Genomic DNA, 18,107 nt, shown 5'->3' with positions numbered 1-18,107 from the left:
AAGTGTTAATTAGCAGTTTAGGTCATGCTTCAGAGCAGTTTTTTACTAATTAATAATTAACGCAGATTACAATGCAACAGTAGTACTAACCAAGTTCAGTGAGGAAGCTTACAGAGCAGAATCACTCACCAAAGTATAAATGAATTCAAGCTAGAAACAATTTAAAAATTAATCAGAGCTCTCTAGTTTTCAGAACTGACTGTTTAAAATTAAACTTGTCTTTACATACAAGTCAGTAGATGCAACTCACATTACTTGGCATTGTTCACAGAAAGTATGAGGATGGAATGAATTTATCAGGATATTAAATCATACTGTTAGTCTAAAAAAGGGCTTTTAAATGTGTCAGTTTGATAAACCAGTGTGTACAATGAAAGTATTTTCAAGGCATTTATTTTCATTTGTTAAAAAAGAATTCAAGTGACATAATATTAATGCCATGTATATACACCTTTAATCATGTTATATGTGCTTCAGGACTGTGACAGAGAATGCCTGATCTTGAAATAAAAATGTATGAAGGGAATAGGTAACGGAATTTCTTTGCTGTAAGATTATAACAACATTAAATGTGCTGTGAACCTCAGGCTATCGTCAGACCCCTGTGACCCAGACCCCCAGAAACACGCTAACAAGATTAGAGCAGACAGATGCAAATTGCACTGGTATTTTGCTAGTTTGAAACAAGGGTAAGTGAGGGCTTAGTCATAAGTTAACTTTAACAACTGCCTATCAGGGTTGCAAATATCTATCAGATATCACTAGGTCTACTGCATTTCCAAAAGATAGCCGGCTTCACTCCATCCATAGGCTGGCACCTCTCAGTACCTGCTGGGAAACAACATGTGCTTGAAAGCTGGAAGAGGGCACCCATTGGGGGTCCCTCCCCACCCCGGCAGAATGTGCTGCCGAAACACAGCTCCCCACAGACGCAGAGCGGTATTCCTCAGCTGTTAGCTTCAAAGTTCAGCACAGATCTCTCAAGCAGTTCTAAAACTCAAGTTGAAAGAAAATCATTAAAGATGCAGGAAGCCCCAGCCTTGGCAGCAACAATTTCTATTGTTTTCAGCTTGTTCTGTTACCCATTCTTTCCCTTTTCCAGTTACATCATTATACTTAGAGGTTATTCACCTTTTCCTGAAAGACACTTTTTTTCCTCACAACAAGGTTGCCAATGCACAGTCCTGTACTTCCCAGCTGTCTCTCACCAATCTGCCTGTTCTTCTCCAGCATCTTCAGGGAAAAGGATTAAGCACTATTTCACGTACTCTTGCGCACACTTCCTTCCACCATTATTCGCTTCTTAATGAATACAAATCTTCCCTTCCCGAAGGCTAACACCAGAAAAAATGGCACATGGGAGCAGTGTAGTAGCTAAGGAAGGCAAAGCCATATGAACGCAAAACAAAGCAGTAAATTTCTCCAAAGAAAAACAAAAGGAAGAAGTGTAAAGAACCAAAAGCTGTGACAAAGACTGAAAGGAGCATCAAATAAATACAAAAGGTGAAAAGAATTAGAAAACTTAGGAGAAAGTAACAAAATCAGTCAAGAACATATTCAAGACAAAGAAGATCAAGCCTAAGAAGATCAAATAAAAAAATACGTGTAAAGGCAGAAGAGGCTAATCAGAAGCTGTTATAAAATTTTAATATTAGATTTATTTTCAGAGTTATGTTCTTCTGTGTAACTACTGGGTAAAAACAAGCTTCTAAACAAGCTATTTTGGATCTCAGAATCACAGAATAGTTTGGGTTGGAAGGGACCTTCCAAGCTCATCTAGTCCAACCCCCCTGCCATGAGAGGAGGGACATCTGCAACTGGATCAGGTTGCTCAGAGCCCTGTCCAGCCTGATCTGGAATGTCTCCAGGGATGGGGCATCTACCACCTCTCTGGGCAACCTGAGTGTTTCACCACCCTCATTGTAAAAAAATGTCTTCCTCATGTCTAGCCTCAATCTCCCCTCCTTTAGTTTAAAACCACTACCCCCTGTCCCCTCACAACAAAATAGCATCTGAGATGTATATATGCAACACAAATTGCCTAACACACTGTGCAGCAAACCTGGACTGTTCCTCATATTTAAGCCCAAACCTCTCCAATTTGGAGATGCTTCAAACCCAGAGCTGGTGAGCTTGCAGTGGACAGGCAGGCTTAGAGCTCCAGCCCTGGCCTATCCCTGCTGGAAACAGCCCACGTGTGGCAAGGGCAGGCCCTGAGCTCCTCTCCCACCATCTCTCCCTGCCCTGCAGCACAAACAAATTGTCCCACAGCAGACATGACTGATTGTAAAGGAATCCCTGAGCTCCCCAGAGCAATCACGTGCTGCCAGACACACCGAAGTGCAGAAACAGCAAGGACACGAATCGGCTTAGGGCTTGGCTGTGTGAGTGCTCCCCCCAAACCAACCCCAGCTGGCCAGCAGCACCTCAGCTATGCAGTGAAGGCATCCCGAGTGTCATCTGTGGGATTTCCTGGCTCAAGTAAATACAGAGAGGAAAGAAAAAACAAACCTAAGTGGAAGATACATGCCCTGCTCCTGGCCCACCAACTAATAAATTATTCTTCCTCTAGACTGGCAAAGGTGGGAATGTTGTGTAACAGTCTAACTCCTAGGTGCAAGCAGGAATGGGGTCCATTACAAGACAGGGAATAATTCAGACAAACTCTGTCAGAATTACTGATCTTTCCCTGTGTGTCACAGCATGACAAGAATAGGCAGGCCCTGGGTCAGGCAACGTGTCCCATCAGGTTGTTGACAGTGGGTGGTATGTTTGGCCTAGTCTCTGCAATTCAGAGCTCTCTCATAAAAAGAATGTCTTCCACCCTATACCAACTCAAAAAAAGCTTCAGACAAAGGGCAGGTATTACTATGCATACAGTATGTATTTCATTATCTTAAAATATATACCTCTACTAAGCCTTGCACTTGGAATTAGCATCCAACAACAATTCTGTTTTGGAAGACTCCAGAATGTCAATGTCACATGGGTGAAGACAGGGGCTTTTTAAAGTTCCTTTTATGTATTTTCAAAAATAAGATATGCAATATAGTGAGGCAGTTCACAAACTTCAGAAAAAAGCTCTACAGGTGACCCAGATTGCTAAAATTCATACATCACTCTCTCTCCATTAAACATACAATACTTTATTCTTGTTATTTCTCCAATGTACCATTCAATCAAAGCAATATCTGTTAGCACTTAAACAGTAGAGTACAACAAGTAAAATGGAAAAGGAGATAATTATTAACAAGGAATTACTGTTCATATAAAAATTTCATAGAGTTCTATTAAAAATATGCATATATATATTCAAGAACATTTTCGACATATCCACAGTACTTTCCTCTCTCAGAACAAGAGCACTTGAAATGCCCTATTAAGGCACTATTATTTTTTTCTGAATTCAATAGCTTCACCCTACTTATTTTGAGATCATGTGATGTTATTGTCTTTCTGAAAAAGCGACTAAACATTAAATCTGCTGTGAACTGAAAATGCTGGCTACAAATTGGCAGCTCAGAAGGACGATACTAAGAATTGACTACAGGAAGAGTTCTCCTGACCCTTCGTCCTCACCTCTCCGTGAAGAAATGTATTTGATCACGATCAAAGATGCTGCTCAAAACCTTGGGAGATTTTGGATAGAAACTTTCAAGGGAAATAAATTTTGAATCAGATGAAACAGGCCGTGTTCTGAGGGAGGGAAATGCTGAAGGGTGGATTGTCAGAGGCAGCTACAGCAGTACAAGTAACTTGCGCAGTGTTTTGAGGTGTGCAGGTCGAACAGAACAAATTTAGCCTTACAGTGAAATGCTGAGCTCAACCTATCACTGTACACCAAAGCAAGCTTTTACTTTCATCTCTACTCCTCTGCCATCTATTTGTACTCTTCCTATGGATAACTAAATTGCACTGATTTGAACAAGGTGCACTGCATTTACCAGCCACGAGGATTCTCTAACAGAGCTAAACCCAACTGAGTCTAACCAATGTGAACAGGACAGAAAAATAGGGATGCTGCAAGATGGTCATTCATTGAAGGTGCGGAAAAGAGCACACATGGGTCTGGAAGAAAACTCGCCTCTTCCATGCACATCACAGGCTCATTTAACAATCAGCAATCACAATTTTGCTACTAAGATTTTCAGTCTGTTTCCCCCCCATTGCTTGTTTCCTTTTTCTGTAGCCCTATTTATCTCCCATTCAGTTTCTGTGAGGGACTTAAAAAACAAAGTTACAACAATGACAGTCATAACAGGGATAGTCAGTCCTAACAGTTGTCTAAACCAAATCAATTAAATAACTACATGGAGAAAAATAATTAGAAGACCCACCTAAAACCCTGGATTGTCTCACACACCTAATAGTCACTGCATGCCCAAAGCATTTGACCAGGTACAGCAAAAGCTACAATAAACTTTGGTGTAAGAACAGAAACCAGTTGATGGCAATGTAGATCTCTCGCCCCAGCAGATAAGATTTTTACATTGAGCCACGTGATTAATGACGTTTTACAAAAGCAATTAAAATCTATCTTTGCAGAAACAGTTTCTCTATAATTATTTTGTATTCCTCATTGTGCCCTACCGGTTTCTTTCAATTATAGTCTACAAAGCTAAACTCCCAGAATTGATACTGCCACAGATAACAGAATTACTATTTTGGACTCATTACTTCAGTACATCACACTATTCCTACGCATGTCAGGAACAGGCAATCTAATGCAGTCTGGTGCTCTTGTTAAACTGTGTTCAACTGAATGAGAACGCCTTCATTTAAAAACTGTAAGGTGAGATACCGTCCTTCAGGGCCTTCATAAGCCAATGCTTGTTGTCAAAGCAGTTCTCAAATCAACAGAGGAAAAAGAATGGTACTGGTTTTGGTAATGATACTCTTTCCATACATAAAGCCATTTGCTTAGAAGAAAACAAAAATCTGCAATTATTTTAGTTTAAACAGGAATAGCTCCAAAAATTTCAATCCAAGAAAGGGTCCAGGAGTGCCATGTACCACATTACGCTGTTCACCTCAGTGATTAACGCATACAAATAGGTGATGCAGAATCTTCTAAGCATGGTTATTTCACCACGGTACTGATGAGCTGCAGTTCTGTATATTGCGTATTGAAAACCTGATTTCAATCTCTCCATTTTTTTTGCTCTGGCAAATATAGATAGCCCCTTACATAATCTTTTCCAGTATTATCTTCACTTTTCAGTAATCTCGTTTTAAAAGGCAACTCTGCTATCTAGAAATACTGTCAATGGAAGCAGCAGTGTGACCGGGGTGTGTGTGGTGAGGGGCTGGCAGCAGGGCCTGCATGGCGGCCCCTGTGAGGAGAGGCCGGGCTGGCCCGCGCTGGGCAGAGCCGGTTCCAAACACCCCCAGGGCACGGCTGAGCCCCCCAGCCATTGGTGGGGACCGCGGGGAAAGACCGAGTAATGAAGGGAAAAACGCCGCGCGAGGAAAAAGTGTGAAGAACAGCCCTGTGAGCACCAAGTGGAAAGGGAGGAGGTGCTGCAGGCAAGCTGGGAAGAAGAGGAGAAGGGGGAAGGTAGTTTTAGTTTTCTCTTTGTTTCTCACCATCCTACTCTATTTTTACTCTGCAATAAATTACATTAAATTTCCCCAAGTCAAATCTGTTTTGCCAGTGACAGTAACCGGTAAGTGATCTCCCTGTCCTTATTGTGACCCACGAGCTTTTCCATCTTATTTTCTCCCCTGTCCTGTTGAGGAGGGGGAGCAAGAGAGAGGCCGGATGGGGGTCTGGCAGCCACCACACCGTGAAATAAATAAAACAAACCACCCAAAACTGTCCCCCCTTTCTATGTCCTTTCAAAGGATGTAGAAACAGAAACAGGGACTCTGTGAGGCCACTACCCTCCCTTCGACCCCCTCAAGCTGCACTTTGACATAAACAGTTTCCTGACTGGGAGCCAAATGATAGTTTTCCTCAAAAAGAAACTCCTGACTCCTCCAATTTTTATTCTTCATTTGGCTTGTCATCAGCTTCTGCTGATTTCTTCGCACAATCACAGAAATTAAAAAGAGAGTATTTTATCTACTACTATGAGCAGATTATAATGAAATCAAGCAGCACATACAAATACCATTTAATATGTTGACATTCACATACATACATATAAAAACACACACTCACTCTCAGGTAGGCAATCCAGGGTAAATTCTACATTTTACCACAAAAAAAAAAATATCTATCTATCTATCATATAACATAGGTACCATTTATCTTGCCACTTTCATACAGAATGACACTGCAACTACCAGCAATCCATAATTACTAACCACATTAGGACAATCTATCACTTAGTAAATATTGGTTAATGTTTAAACTGAGAATGGATGGGCAGCTTCACCAGACAGGTCAACGTGACTGAAACCAAGAAAGGTTATGTGAAGTATAAAAGGCTCAACCCTGAAGTAATTTCCTTTGGTTGTTTTTTACAATCAAGTCTAATGACCCATTGTAAAACTATGTTTTGTGAGAGCATTAGACAGGCACAATATGGACTAAATTCAACCTGTGTCCCTCATCTCCCTAAGGTCTAAGCTAAAAGCAGATTGTACACAAATACTCTGGTTCCATGCCTCCTGCCCTCAGAAAGCTTCAATATCATAGGATTTGAGAACTAGCATGTCTAGAAAGCGAGGAAAGACCCAAATCTCTGAAGACATGAATTCAAGAAAACAAGAATTTCTACATTAAGCAGTTACAATTTCTCCTTTAAGTTACAGAATAAATGTATTAACTTACCTACTGTAAACTGTTTATATCAAGCTTGTACACCTACACTGTATGTGTTTTTTTTAAAGACAACTTTTAAAGTAGTTGATAAAATGCTGACTTGAGCAGTCACCATAAAGACATTCTGTGGTTCCCATCAAAGACAAATCTTCATCTTATTGGGACATGCTATAAAGACTGATCAGCCCAAACAGCTTTTAAATTCTGTACAGGAACTTTACTTAATGATGGAACATATATCAATTACACCTTGTTTTCTCCTATCTCACAGACACTGCAACTCCTTAGCAATACTTTCTTAACATACTAAGTCATCACAACATGATACTGGAAAACTGAGCACAAGAGTGGAAACGGGTGCCCCAAAGACGTAAAAAATTGCTATAATCCAGTCTTAAAATTTGAGTAACGTGCAGATGAAGGAAGATTTTCTACACCGTTAAAGAACTGCTTTTGCATAATGAACCTGTTCTGTATATCAGGAAGACTGACAAACTGGCTACACGATGGTGGCTGACACTTTGAGAAACCTAGTTCTGAGACTGAGATCTAATTACTTTGCCCAGCTCCTAGGAGGGAGCACAGAGGTTTCAAATTATAAATTACAAGATCATAGTAGAAGTACCTGAAGATGCCTCTAGTTAAAATACCTCGTGGGACACAGTGTAAATATTAATCAGAGATGACCTGCATACAAACACTGTGCAGTTACTGAAGATCACTTCTGGAAATGACAGTTTACCTGATAATTAGGAAATTTCAAAGTTCCATAAGACTCATGGTAAAAGTCAGGTGATCTAAAAACTGAGACATCACAAGGTCTCTTAAAAATTCTGTCTCTCTTTTGGCTGTTAGTGTGATAACAAACATAAGTATGCTTCTCTTCCATTTTCTGATTAAGAAGGATAAAAAGATAAATAAAAAGTGTTTATGAGAATTATCTCAATGGGAGTTGAGAACTGGCAATTACACTGTTTTCAGATGGATGGGTTGAAGGCCACCATAAAGATCTACCTGTTGAAACCATATCTTGAACCAGCAGAATGACACTGTTCTGAAGAGGGTTTCCTGACAATGCCCTTAGGACGGAGAAATAAAGCTAGAAAAAACTCCTTCCTATTTCATACAAAGAGTTCTAAATAATTTCAAGACACTAGTTTTCCTTGGGAGTACAGTAAGCTTCCAACAAAATCAAACAGGGGAGCCATTTTCCTGGAAAACTAGAAAGAAGACTATTAGAGAAAACAAAAGAAAACAAAATTCAGGCATCCAATAAAAATCTAAGGTACCCCTTAAGAAAGGGGAACTCAAGGAAAGTCAAACTTTTAAACTTAAAACTGGCAACTAGGATAATGACCTTGGAATCTGGACAGAAAATCAAGACAATTTAGTTAAGCCAACCAATCTACAGACACAGCTGCCCTACAGAGTGCAGATACAATGCAGGTAAAACTTATTCAATTTAAATAGTCAGTCAAAACATTTTAAAACCTTCAATATGTAGTATTTTTTAAACTTTCAATATATATATCTAGATAGCCACACTACAATAGTATACCACTCATGCAAACTTTCGATTTTCTTTTGAAAAAATAGGTGAAGAAAACTGTATCATACAACTATGGCTGATATCCAAATTAAAACTTAACAAATATAAGCTGGCTCTGGATTCAGAATTTGTATTTAATTCCCTGTCCCATAACACTGCTGCCTCCTGAACCCATCTGGCACTTCAGAAGCTGTTACCAATGATCTATGAAGACAGAGGGTTACATTTCATCTCTTTTGCATACATGAACTTAAGCTTCTACCATGTATCTATTTCATAGTATAAAATATTCTTAACCAACAGTCTTGTAAGCTACAGTATTTTACTTCACTTAGATAATGAAAGTTCACTGTTAGACTCATAAAGCACAGTGAAAAAGAGCTTCACATTCTTCTCCGTTAGTGGAAGATGATTCCCAAATACATAACTTAATGCAGTATCTTTAAACAGATTTAAATGAAAGAAACGTAATTATAAGTAAAAACTCCTACTTTTCTGGTTGGCTTTTGCAAAAGTAAACCATTATTGTATATAAGACCCCTGCCAATTCATCAATTCTCTATCCAGTTGAAATACTATTTTCACAGAAGGGCTGAGGTTGGCAGGGACCTCTGAAAGTCACCTGGTACCACCTCCCTGCTCAAGCAGGGCCACCTGGAGCCAGCTGGCCAGGACCATGTCCAGACAGATCCAGGGATGGCATTTCCACAACCTCCCTGGCAACCTATGCCAGTGCTCAGTCACACTCACAGTGAAAAAGTTTTTCCTGATGTTCAGAGGAAACTCCTGTGTTTGTGCTTGTTGCCTGCTGGCCTGTCACTGGGCACCACTGAGAAGGGCCTGGCTCTGTCCTCTTTGCATCTTCCCTTCGGGTATCTATAGACACTGATGACATCCCCCAGAGCCTTCTCTTCTCCAGGCTGAAATGTCCCAGCTCTCCTATGAGAGAAGACGCTTCATTCTCAGTCTCAACCATCTTCATTGGACTCTCTCCAGTATCTCCATGTCTCTCTTGCACTGAGGAGCCACTTTTGTTCATTTTTTCTAATAAAACCTCAAAAATCTTGTGTTCCATTACCTTGTAAGAAATCCCTGAAGGAGCTGAGCTGGCACTACATATGGAATTCAGCAGCCCAGTTACTCCTTTTTTTTTTTTTTTTTTTCCTGCAGGTCATTTATAGGAAGCTAGAATTAAAATCTTTCCCAAAATTCATGCTTTTTAAAGTTTAACAGTTCCTTAATGTTTCTGTGAATATTATTTTCCAGAATTACATCAATACGTCCTAGAGTCAATTCAATGAAAAGTATGACTTTAACAATTGCTAATAGATTATTTGTTTTCTTCCTAGTCTTATAATATTCAGTCACAATAACCCGAGTAACTATGTTATCCAAAAAGCAGTAATGACTGCGGTCAGTATAAATATTACAAATCCCATTTTCGTAAAGGGAGGGCATGCTGACCTAGGTTATCATCTTACTCCCTTAAGAATAAATAAAATTCAGGAAAAACAGATAGAGATCTGAAATACTGGGCTGTCGTAAAAAATCAAGAAGCATCCCTTTTTCTAACGCAGTGTCATAAACACCATGATGTTTCTGGAAAAAGAGTTTGGCTTTTTTTAGTAACTAGTACGAATATACTGAGTATGTTTCTTCTTTGTATTGTACAGTAGGTTGTACTCCCACAAAACAGACGTCACAAAATGGGAGTTTTGGTTGGAAGTACATGAGCCTACAGGTTTCATTTTTGAAAGCGTTTGAAGCAATATGAAATCTTAACGTCTTCAAACCACAAGTTCTAGAAGCCTTACACAGCACTACACTATTTCCTGGGAGAAGCTTTCTTCTTTTAAAATTTTGCACTGCTTCTACAGTTTCATGCTGTATTTCAAAAGCATCATACTCCAGCATTAAAGTTACAGGCAATGTCTTGTGGACCAGCCACTTGTTTATATTGGAAGTACAACCAATTAAACTCAACCTTGTAATTTAAAGCTTCATGGAACAGTGATTTTTATGGCCTGATAAGTAATGGAGACAAACTTAGGTAACCCAGAAAGACCCAGACAAATATATTTATTCAATGGCAAATGTTTACTAGTCAGACTGCAGAAACAATACTGTCTTTTCCCGGCTTCACTGCAAAGTACTGCATGTACACACACATGAACACAGCCAGAGAGAACAAGGGACACAGTTACAAAAGAACACTAAACTAGTGGATAATTTATCTGTCCTGCTGAGGAAGTCCAGGGAAGTGAGCAAAAACATCTGAAAAGCAAAAAGAACACCCACGAGAGGACTAAACATAAGAAAGTAAAGATATAGCCCTGAATTAAGATGGTGCAGAAACTTTAAACAGTACTCTACACCCACCTACATAGATGCAACTTAAATTATTGAAGTCTCCCCTGAAGCATTTACCTATGAATCCAACAGGCCACAGAGCTCCTGCCAGAAAATATCTCTGAAATTACCACTTACACAAAGCAAAGTGTAGCACTGATCAAACATTTAGCCAGAAGACAAAGCAAGCATTAGGTTGATAAAGAACACAACAGCTGCACTTGTGCTAGGTAATGCTTACATCTTTCAGACTAGCTGCTATTATTTCAAGTGTGATGCTTACCTTTTATAGTTTCCTCCACAACTTCTACTACACGATCTATCTGCTGAACCTAAAAAAAGTCAGAAGGTCAATATCCAAGTAGTCAACAACTGGATATACTTAATATAAACTCCTCTTTCAAAAGTGTGTTCTTCTGGATTAAGGGGGAGTAAAGAGTTTGGGGCTATATTTTTAGTCTCTTTTTTTTTTTCTGTGCATCTTGCTTCAGCTGCCAAAAGTAACCTTAAAACTCACCACCTAACTTAAACCAAATTTTGTCCTGTATGTTTGGCAAAAATCTCCAGATGATTAGAAAAGGGGGACGCTAGAAAAGAGTTCAGGCCTTAACTGCTGCTCATGGTCTCTGAAAGGCCACGGTCACCCAGGCTGTCACCACCTGGGCAGCTCAAACAGCCCCTATGGGCTCCCTCTCCCCACTCTCAACTCCAAAATAGTAGATGGTAGAGAACTTAATGAGAAGCTGAGGATATTGTGAGGGTGGATATAGGGGAAAAAATTAAGGAAGTATTGCAGGGGAAAGAGATTGGAATATGGGAAGAAATTAAAAATATTGTGGTGAAATTCAAGGGAAGAAGACCTTGTCCTGGACTTACTTGTGGTACCAGTTGGAAATGGAAGGAGTTTTAGCGTTACACTTGCCAAAATTCACCCATAAAATGAAAAACAGTTAGTTATTTCTTACTAGAAAAAGTTAAGGGTCCATACACTATAGATATTTTGGTATATTAAGTAGAAGGCATCAGCATTAACAGTCAAATTCTGAAAGTTGAGATTCTTCCTTCAACTTTCATGCAAAGTGTATATTCTGTGTAATGTCTAACTATAAACGTGCATATATGTTTACATATATTGCAGGAAAGCCAAATACAGAAAGCCCTACTTTGCACACTTAAATCAGTTCATAATTTTTCCACAATATTCCTTTTTAAACACTGCTTCTCTAAGCTGTAAATTATATGAAATAGATTCAGTATGATTTTGCAGTCATTTCTTTTGCGGTTTGCCTCCAGAGCAAGCACAAAAGCACAAGTTGCAGGGGCTTCAAAAGGAGAACCTGGTCTGCAGCGAGAAGCCTGGAACTTGGATCTTTTGCATCAAAGCCATTAAGTCTCTGTGCCCTTAAACCACCGAGTTTGTAATTTCCTGTAAACAAACCTCTGCACAATCATCTGTATTTCACATTCATTTTCCAATCAGTCTAATAGCAGCTTAAAAAAAAAAAAAAAAAAGCTCATCTGTAGTTGGTGTCTGATCTAGAGTTCCTAACTAAAGTCAGTGGGAGTCTGTTCCTTTCCTTGTCTGGATGTTGGATTAAGTCCATGTAACACAACTTCTTTTTTTTTTTCCTTAAACCTTTTGAAATACAGCCTTTTCTAAACCCAAATCTCTGCCACTTCAGGTTTCTGAATACAGCATGTTACTTATGAATCCTAGAAATTATGTTATTTAAAGTATCATTACTATTGACATTTTAATAATCTTATAAATATAAATATTTAAATCATTTTATGCATTACAAGCATTCATATGACAGATATACGTCAATATTTAGCAACCTACTTGTAAAGAAAGCACATATTAGCATTTGTGTGGAACACGTGTATTTAAGCACTTGCATACACATCCCTTTTAGATATGGGTTAAAAAATGCTGACTTGAGATACTTACATATAGACTTTCTACTTATTTTTTAAAAAATAAAAAAAATGTGACTTGAAAACGGAAGTATACAAATTTACAACTATAGACAGAAAACACAGTCTGTGCCAAACATATTGCCTAAAATATCACTGCTACAAATCTCAATACTAAACTGTTTAAGTTCATCATCATTTTAAAACAAGAGAAACCTGGTTGGTTCCTAACCTGAACCACAATTGCATTTTCTTGGGTATACAGAGGCCTGCAGGATTCTTTTCTCCACACCTCACTAACCATATAGGTATTTCTGTTCTGGAGCGGTATCAAAGGCATCTGCAAACCTTCTCGACCAGAGACCCAATAATATCTCCACCAGGTATCAGGAAGCCCATGAAGCACAAAGACTTAAGAGTTCTTAGTGGTGTATGAAGGGAAAAAGACACCATTCCTCAATGTTTCTCTGGAATGAACCCGAATAAACCAAACCTTCAGGACTTACAGCAGGTACATTAGTGCTGGATGTAGTTTGTGCACCGTACTTGGCTTCACAGATCTTGTGAGATCTTGTTTCTAGTATAAGCATGTACCATGGTGGACATTTTATCCATGACAAATCGTTCTTCATTAGGGCCTGGATGGAACAAAAGCTAAGGGCAGACTGGAGGAGGCAGCTGAGCAAGACTACAGAAAACAAACAAATAAACAAGACACTACAACTCAGGGGTGATGCAGAAATCTGGGCTGAGACGGACATAGGACAAGAGCACAGGCCAGGCCAATGGGATGGAGAAACCAAAGCAGACAACTGGCTGGTCAAAAAGCAAGGAAAAAAGAAGAGAGCTGTATCAAAGCATGAAGCCTGAGTTAAAACAAAGACCAGGAAATCTTTGAGCCTTCCTGGTGGGATCAGAGCTCAAATCCTGTGCATCCAGCCCTTTCACACACAAGAAAGACATGAGGCAATCCACGCCGCGGCTGAAGCTGCAGGTCACTCCTGAACACACAAGTACAAGCCAGTCACGTTTCAAACCAAGCACCTCCCAGGACAGCCCAGCACTCCCCTGGGAGACAGAAGCCCTGAGCTCTCCAACTACGCACAGTAATTAGCAAGAGGAGTACAGAAATGCACACGTAGGCCATTTGTCATCAAAGTCCCCCAGATCCCTTTGTACTGTCACTATCATGTTCAACAGATGACTGGTGGGTGTAAACAGCCCAAAGACAGGCCTGTGATGTGCTACGTCTGACGTCTCACCCGAGGTGATCTGTGAGTGCAGACAGACGTGCACGTTGAGGATGGTCACACAAATTCTTCCAGGCTCTCAGACACGATCCAAGTTGCCTCAGAATCAGTATTAACATCCTGAAAGTGTTTCGCATGAGATGGACTCCAGAAAAAAACAACAACATAACCTCTAAGAGAGCTCCTATAAACTCTAAATACTTCTAGCAAGCAGTTAAGTGAGAGGGTGCACATTTATTTACCCTGAGATTTTGTACGCTGTAGAAGTCAGCGAGGCTCAGACCAAAGAAAACTATCTAGAAAAATGCATCCGTGAACCTACCACGAAAATAAGAGAAACTTTCTGACATTCTCTTCAGGGAAGCACCAAGACCTCTGCAAAGACCCTGCACTGTCATCTGGGAAGACAAAACCTTGTACAAGATTCACAGTTAAATAAATATACTTTCAGTTTGTTGTGTCCACTGAAATATACAGAGAAGAATTTTGTGGGTAAAGATATTTGGACCAATCTCTTTCTGAAGTGACAGGACCAACACAAAACAAGAGAGATGGTCTTCAGATGTCCCTTACAACTAAAGCAAGGTAAAAAGTGTTAAATGTCCCAGAAGCAAACAGTTAGCTCTTTATAGTGAAGACATCAAATGACTTAATGGTCTTTTCTGAGAGAGAAGCCTCTGTGTCCTTCTCTCTGTGGCTGCAGCCATGATAAGAAAATAGAGGGTGGTTGTAAAAACAAGCAGTTCATGTTTCTGGAGAACACAGACTGCCTTTTAATGGAGTCTGCTATCTGAGCATCTGAGACACCCCAGAAAAGCTGTTTGGTTCAAGCTGCACCACTGAAAAGGCTGAAGAATGATCTGGCCCAACAATGTATTACAAAAAAGGTGGGAATGTGTAAGGCTTCCTGGTAGTCTATGAGGTATTCACTTTCTCTCCGTTTGATACAGCCCAGCGATAATTTCTGATGGAGTCAGGGCAGGCAGCATACCAACACCAGGGGGACACGGCCCTTTGACAGCTCTGCTACAGCGCTCATGCTTTCTGGACTTATGCCACTGCCTGTTAGATAATGGCTATTCTGGTCCTATTTGAAGAAGATTAAATCCTATGAAGTGAGCATTTCAATTTCTTCAGAAAATACCTCCTTATACTGTGACTTGAATTTTATTCTCAGAAGACAGTGCCTCCCAGGTGATGAAAAATCACTGGAGGAGTCAGTAAACATCTTGACATTCAAATCAGCAGTTTCCTTCAAGTTACCTTTTGCTTCTTAGCACAGTGATACCTCAACACATGTGAGTGCAGAATACATCACACTCTTTGCTGTCTCCAAATCATAAGATTGCAGAATTATTCCTGCATCTGACATGCCATTTTTTTAAGTGTTCACAAGGGATCCACATCACCTGGCTGGCAACTGTTGTTTCTGCTGTGTGTCTGAGATTAACCTGGCAGAATCAGCAGCAAATAAAAACAAATCAGAGACAAAGCATGAGATCTCTGACAATTGCCACTAGTGACTGTCTTTTGGCCAAGAAGTTTGTGGTTTCACCCTGTGATGAGTCTCAGCTCTCAAAACCACTGACACAATTACCACCATTGGTTAAAAATGGCAGCCAGGTACTCCTCACAACCAGGCTTCTCAGGAACCCTTCCCAAAGCAAATGCAGTTGCTCCCCACACCCAGCTACCTTCCAGCATGGAAGGAAACGTCTTTCCACCACAGAAGGTCTGAAGGTTGAAGCTTCCCTGATGCTGACAGGACAGTGACAACTCTCCCAAGGAATTACCACCAGAGCCTCCCCCATCTGTCCTTCCCCTGGTACAATGACTGAGCTCCCCAGAGACAGAAATTTCTCAGGGGCTAACACAAGCAATGTGTAAGCATAGAATCACAGAATGTCCTGAGTTGGAAGGGACCTGCAAGGATCATTGAGTCCAAACTCCTGTCCCTGCGTGTGACAATCCCACAGTTCACACCATGTGTCTGAGGGTGTTGTCCAGTCTCTTCTTGAACACCATGAGGCTTGGGGCCGTGACACCTCCCTGGGGAGCCTGTTCCAGTGCTCCACCACCCTCTGGGGGAAGAACCTTTTCCTCATGTCCAACCTAAACCTCCCCTGGCACATCTTCCTGCCATTCCCTCAGGTTCTGTCACTGGTCACCAGGGAGAAGAGATCAGCACCTGTCCCTCCTGCTCCCCTTGTGAGGAAGCTGTAGCCCCATGAGGTCTCCTCTTAGTCAAGTACATCAAGTATCAGAAAGTGACTATCAAAAAAAGATATTGAAGCCAGTGAAGGAGGGGGAAAAAAACTTGAAATACCAAAGACTAGAAATGTTAACTGAAAAAAACACCGCAAAACAAACAAAAAACTTAGGCAATGCCTGAGAGAAACTGAGGACAGGGTAGAGTTGCTTCCACAGCATGAGGCCACTGTCAAAGCAAATGTCAGCACTCAGCTGCTTATGAACACCCTTGTCATGAGCATACATACACATTCATAACTACTTGAAGCAAAGCAATCTTTTTTTCTCATCTAGGGAAAATCCTACCCATCTTTGATTTTCATTCACATACATAACAAACAAATTGGTTACTACACAGATAAATTAATCTTAGATTACTACAACCCCCTCCTAGTAATCCTACAGATTATAAATCCAGTTCACTAACTCACAGTTTCATCTCACCTCCTGTAGGCAGCTCTGTCATATGTTAAAAGCCTACTCAGCCAATCCCCTCACTAAAGCCAGTAAAAGGGAAATATACAGCTTCAAAAGTCACTTCAGATCTTCTAAAAATCTAAGTTATCTTAGAGATAATTATCTTCCTTGACCATAAAGGGAGCTGAGCAAAACAGACTCTCAAATTACAGTACACTTAGGCAGCATAAATCCAGGCCTTAATACGTAACTTCAAAAGGCATGTGACTAGACACTTTGGCTTCAGAGGGATAACATCTGTGTTTAAAACCCTTGCTGACAACAGTGACCATAGTAATGGGCCATATTCTGGTTTAAGAAGGTATTCTGAGAGTAGGCTCTACACAAACTTCAAAGGGAAGGAGGCTACCCCAGAAAAGCCCATGAACAACCGATTTTTATTGCTAAACACTGACACAGCTTAAGTATAATTCTTATCTAAATTAATTCCTACACCTTTTGATTCATAAGATAGTACATAACTCCTGTGGAAAAGAACAGTTTCTGTTTGCATGTCCAGTTTTCAGTTTAAAAGCAGGTGCTTAACTGCAATTCTTCCCCGACTTCCCAGGTTAAAGTGTCATATCTGAATATTAGCATGGCAATTCAAAAGTCGAGGTCAACCAACTGAGTGGTACTGACAGCCTGAATTTTGCACGAAAACATTCTTGGCTATAAGTTACAGAAGAACAGTGTGCACCTGTTCCCAGGCTTTCAGCACACTTTCCAAGAAGCTCTGCTAATTCACATCATTCAAAATAAAATTCCATCAAATTTGCCTTTCATGAAGTACACACTGGATATTTGCATTTATGCAAGGCTCCAGTTCAAGGGCAGCAGAGGCTTGCAATCTTTAACGCAATCTGACCTTACAAACACTGCAAGGTAGGGAAGTATCATTACCTCTGTTTTGCAAACACCATTGAAACTTTTATGAATGGAACATCAGAAATATCATACATCATCCTCATTTAGGACACTAAAGCAGTAGGGATGTACAGGCGTTTGGCGTGTTTCTAAGATTACACTGATTTTCTTTCACAGTGGCACTGCTAAAGCTCTGCTCACTAAATGGTTTTACAAATGCAAAACTAAGGCGCATTACATTTAAAAGCGTATACTAGTTATAGATGTACAGCTTGAGAAGTCAAATGCCTGGGTTTTTTTAATGTACTTAGCATTTTTTTATACTGAACCATTTACTTTACAGCAGTGCTCTTAGGGTTAACATGCTGCTACTGGGACTGCTCAGCACTTCCACTAATCACACTCCACAGTTTCAAACTGGATATAAAAAAAAAAAAAATTACCTCAAGCTTGCCTCAGAGTAGAGCAGCCACAGAAAAAGGTTATTTGGAGGTCAGGGGAATGCAGGGAGCCCCTGCAGAGAGGTTTTCATGGCTATATGTTTCTCCTAGAAGCAATGATTTCAGGCCCAACTCTGGCCAAGGAATCTGCAGTAACTCTACCATGCACAGGACCTGCACCTTCTGACCTGGAGCGCAGCAGCACACAGAGGGATTACAGCCTTGGTGACACTGGATATATTTTGCTCAGATGAAAGAAT

The 18,107-nt window shown here is 40.3% G+C and overlaps 1 protein-coding gene across 3 annotated transcripts in view; it reads right to left on the bottom strand.

Moving 5' to 3' along the window:
- CDKAL1 (CDKAL1 threonylcarbamoyladenosine tRNA methylthiotransferase) overlaps positions 1 to 18,107 on the bottom strand; it is a 415,738-nt gene that overhangs the window by 267,910 nt on the left and 129,721 nt on the right. For all 3 annotated transcript variants that reach the window (XM_082046383.1, XM_082046384.1, XM_082046385.1), the window contains one exon: positions 10,951 to 10,999. In XM_082046383.1, the coding sequence (XP_081902509.1) occupies positions 10,951 to 10,999 (49 nt within the window). The remainder of the gene's footprint in view (positions 1 to 10,950; positions 11,000 to 18,107) is intronic.

The sequence above is a fragment of the Streptopelia decaocto genome (genome assembly GCF_964273445.1).
Source record: "Streptopelia decaocto genome assembly, chromosome: 2".
Taxonomy (NCBI): Eukaryota; Metazoa; Chordata; class Aves; order Columbiformes; family Columbidae; genus Streptopelia; species Streptopelia decaocto.
The sequence above is the reverse complement of the archived record's forward strand: the minus strand, read 5'-3'. Positions and strand labels throughout refer to the sequence as shown.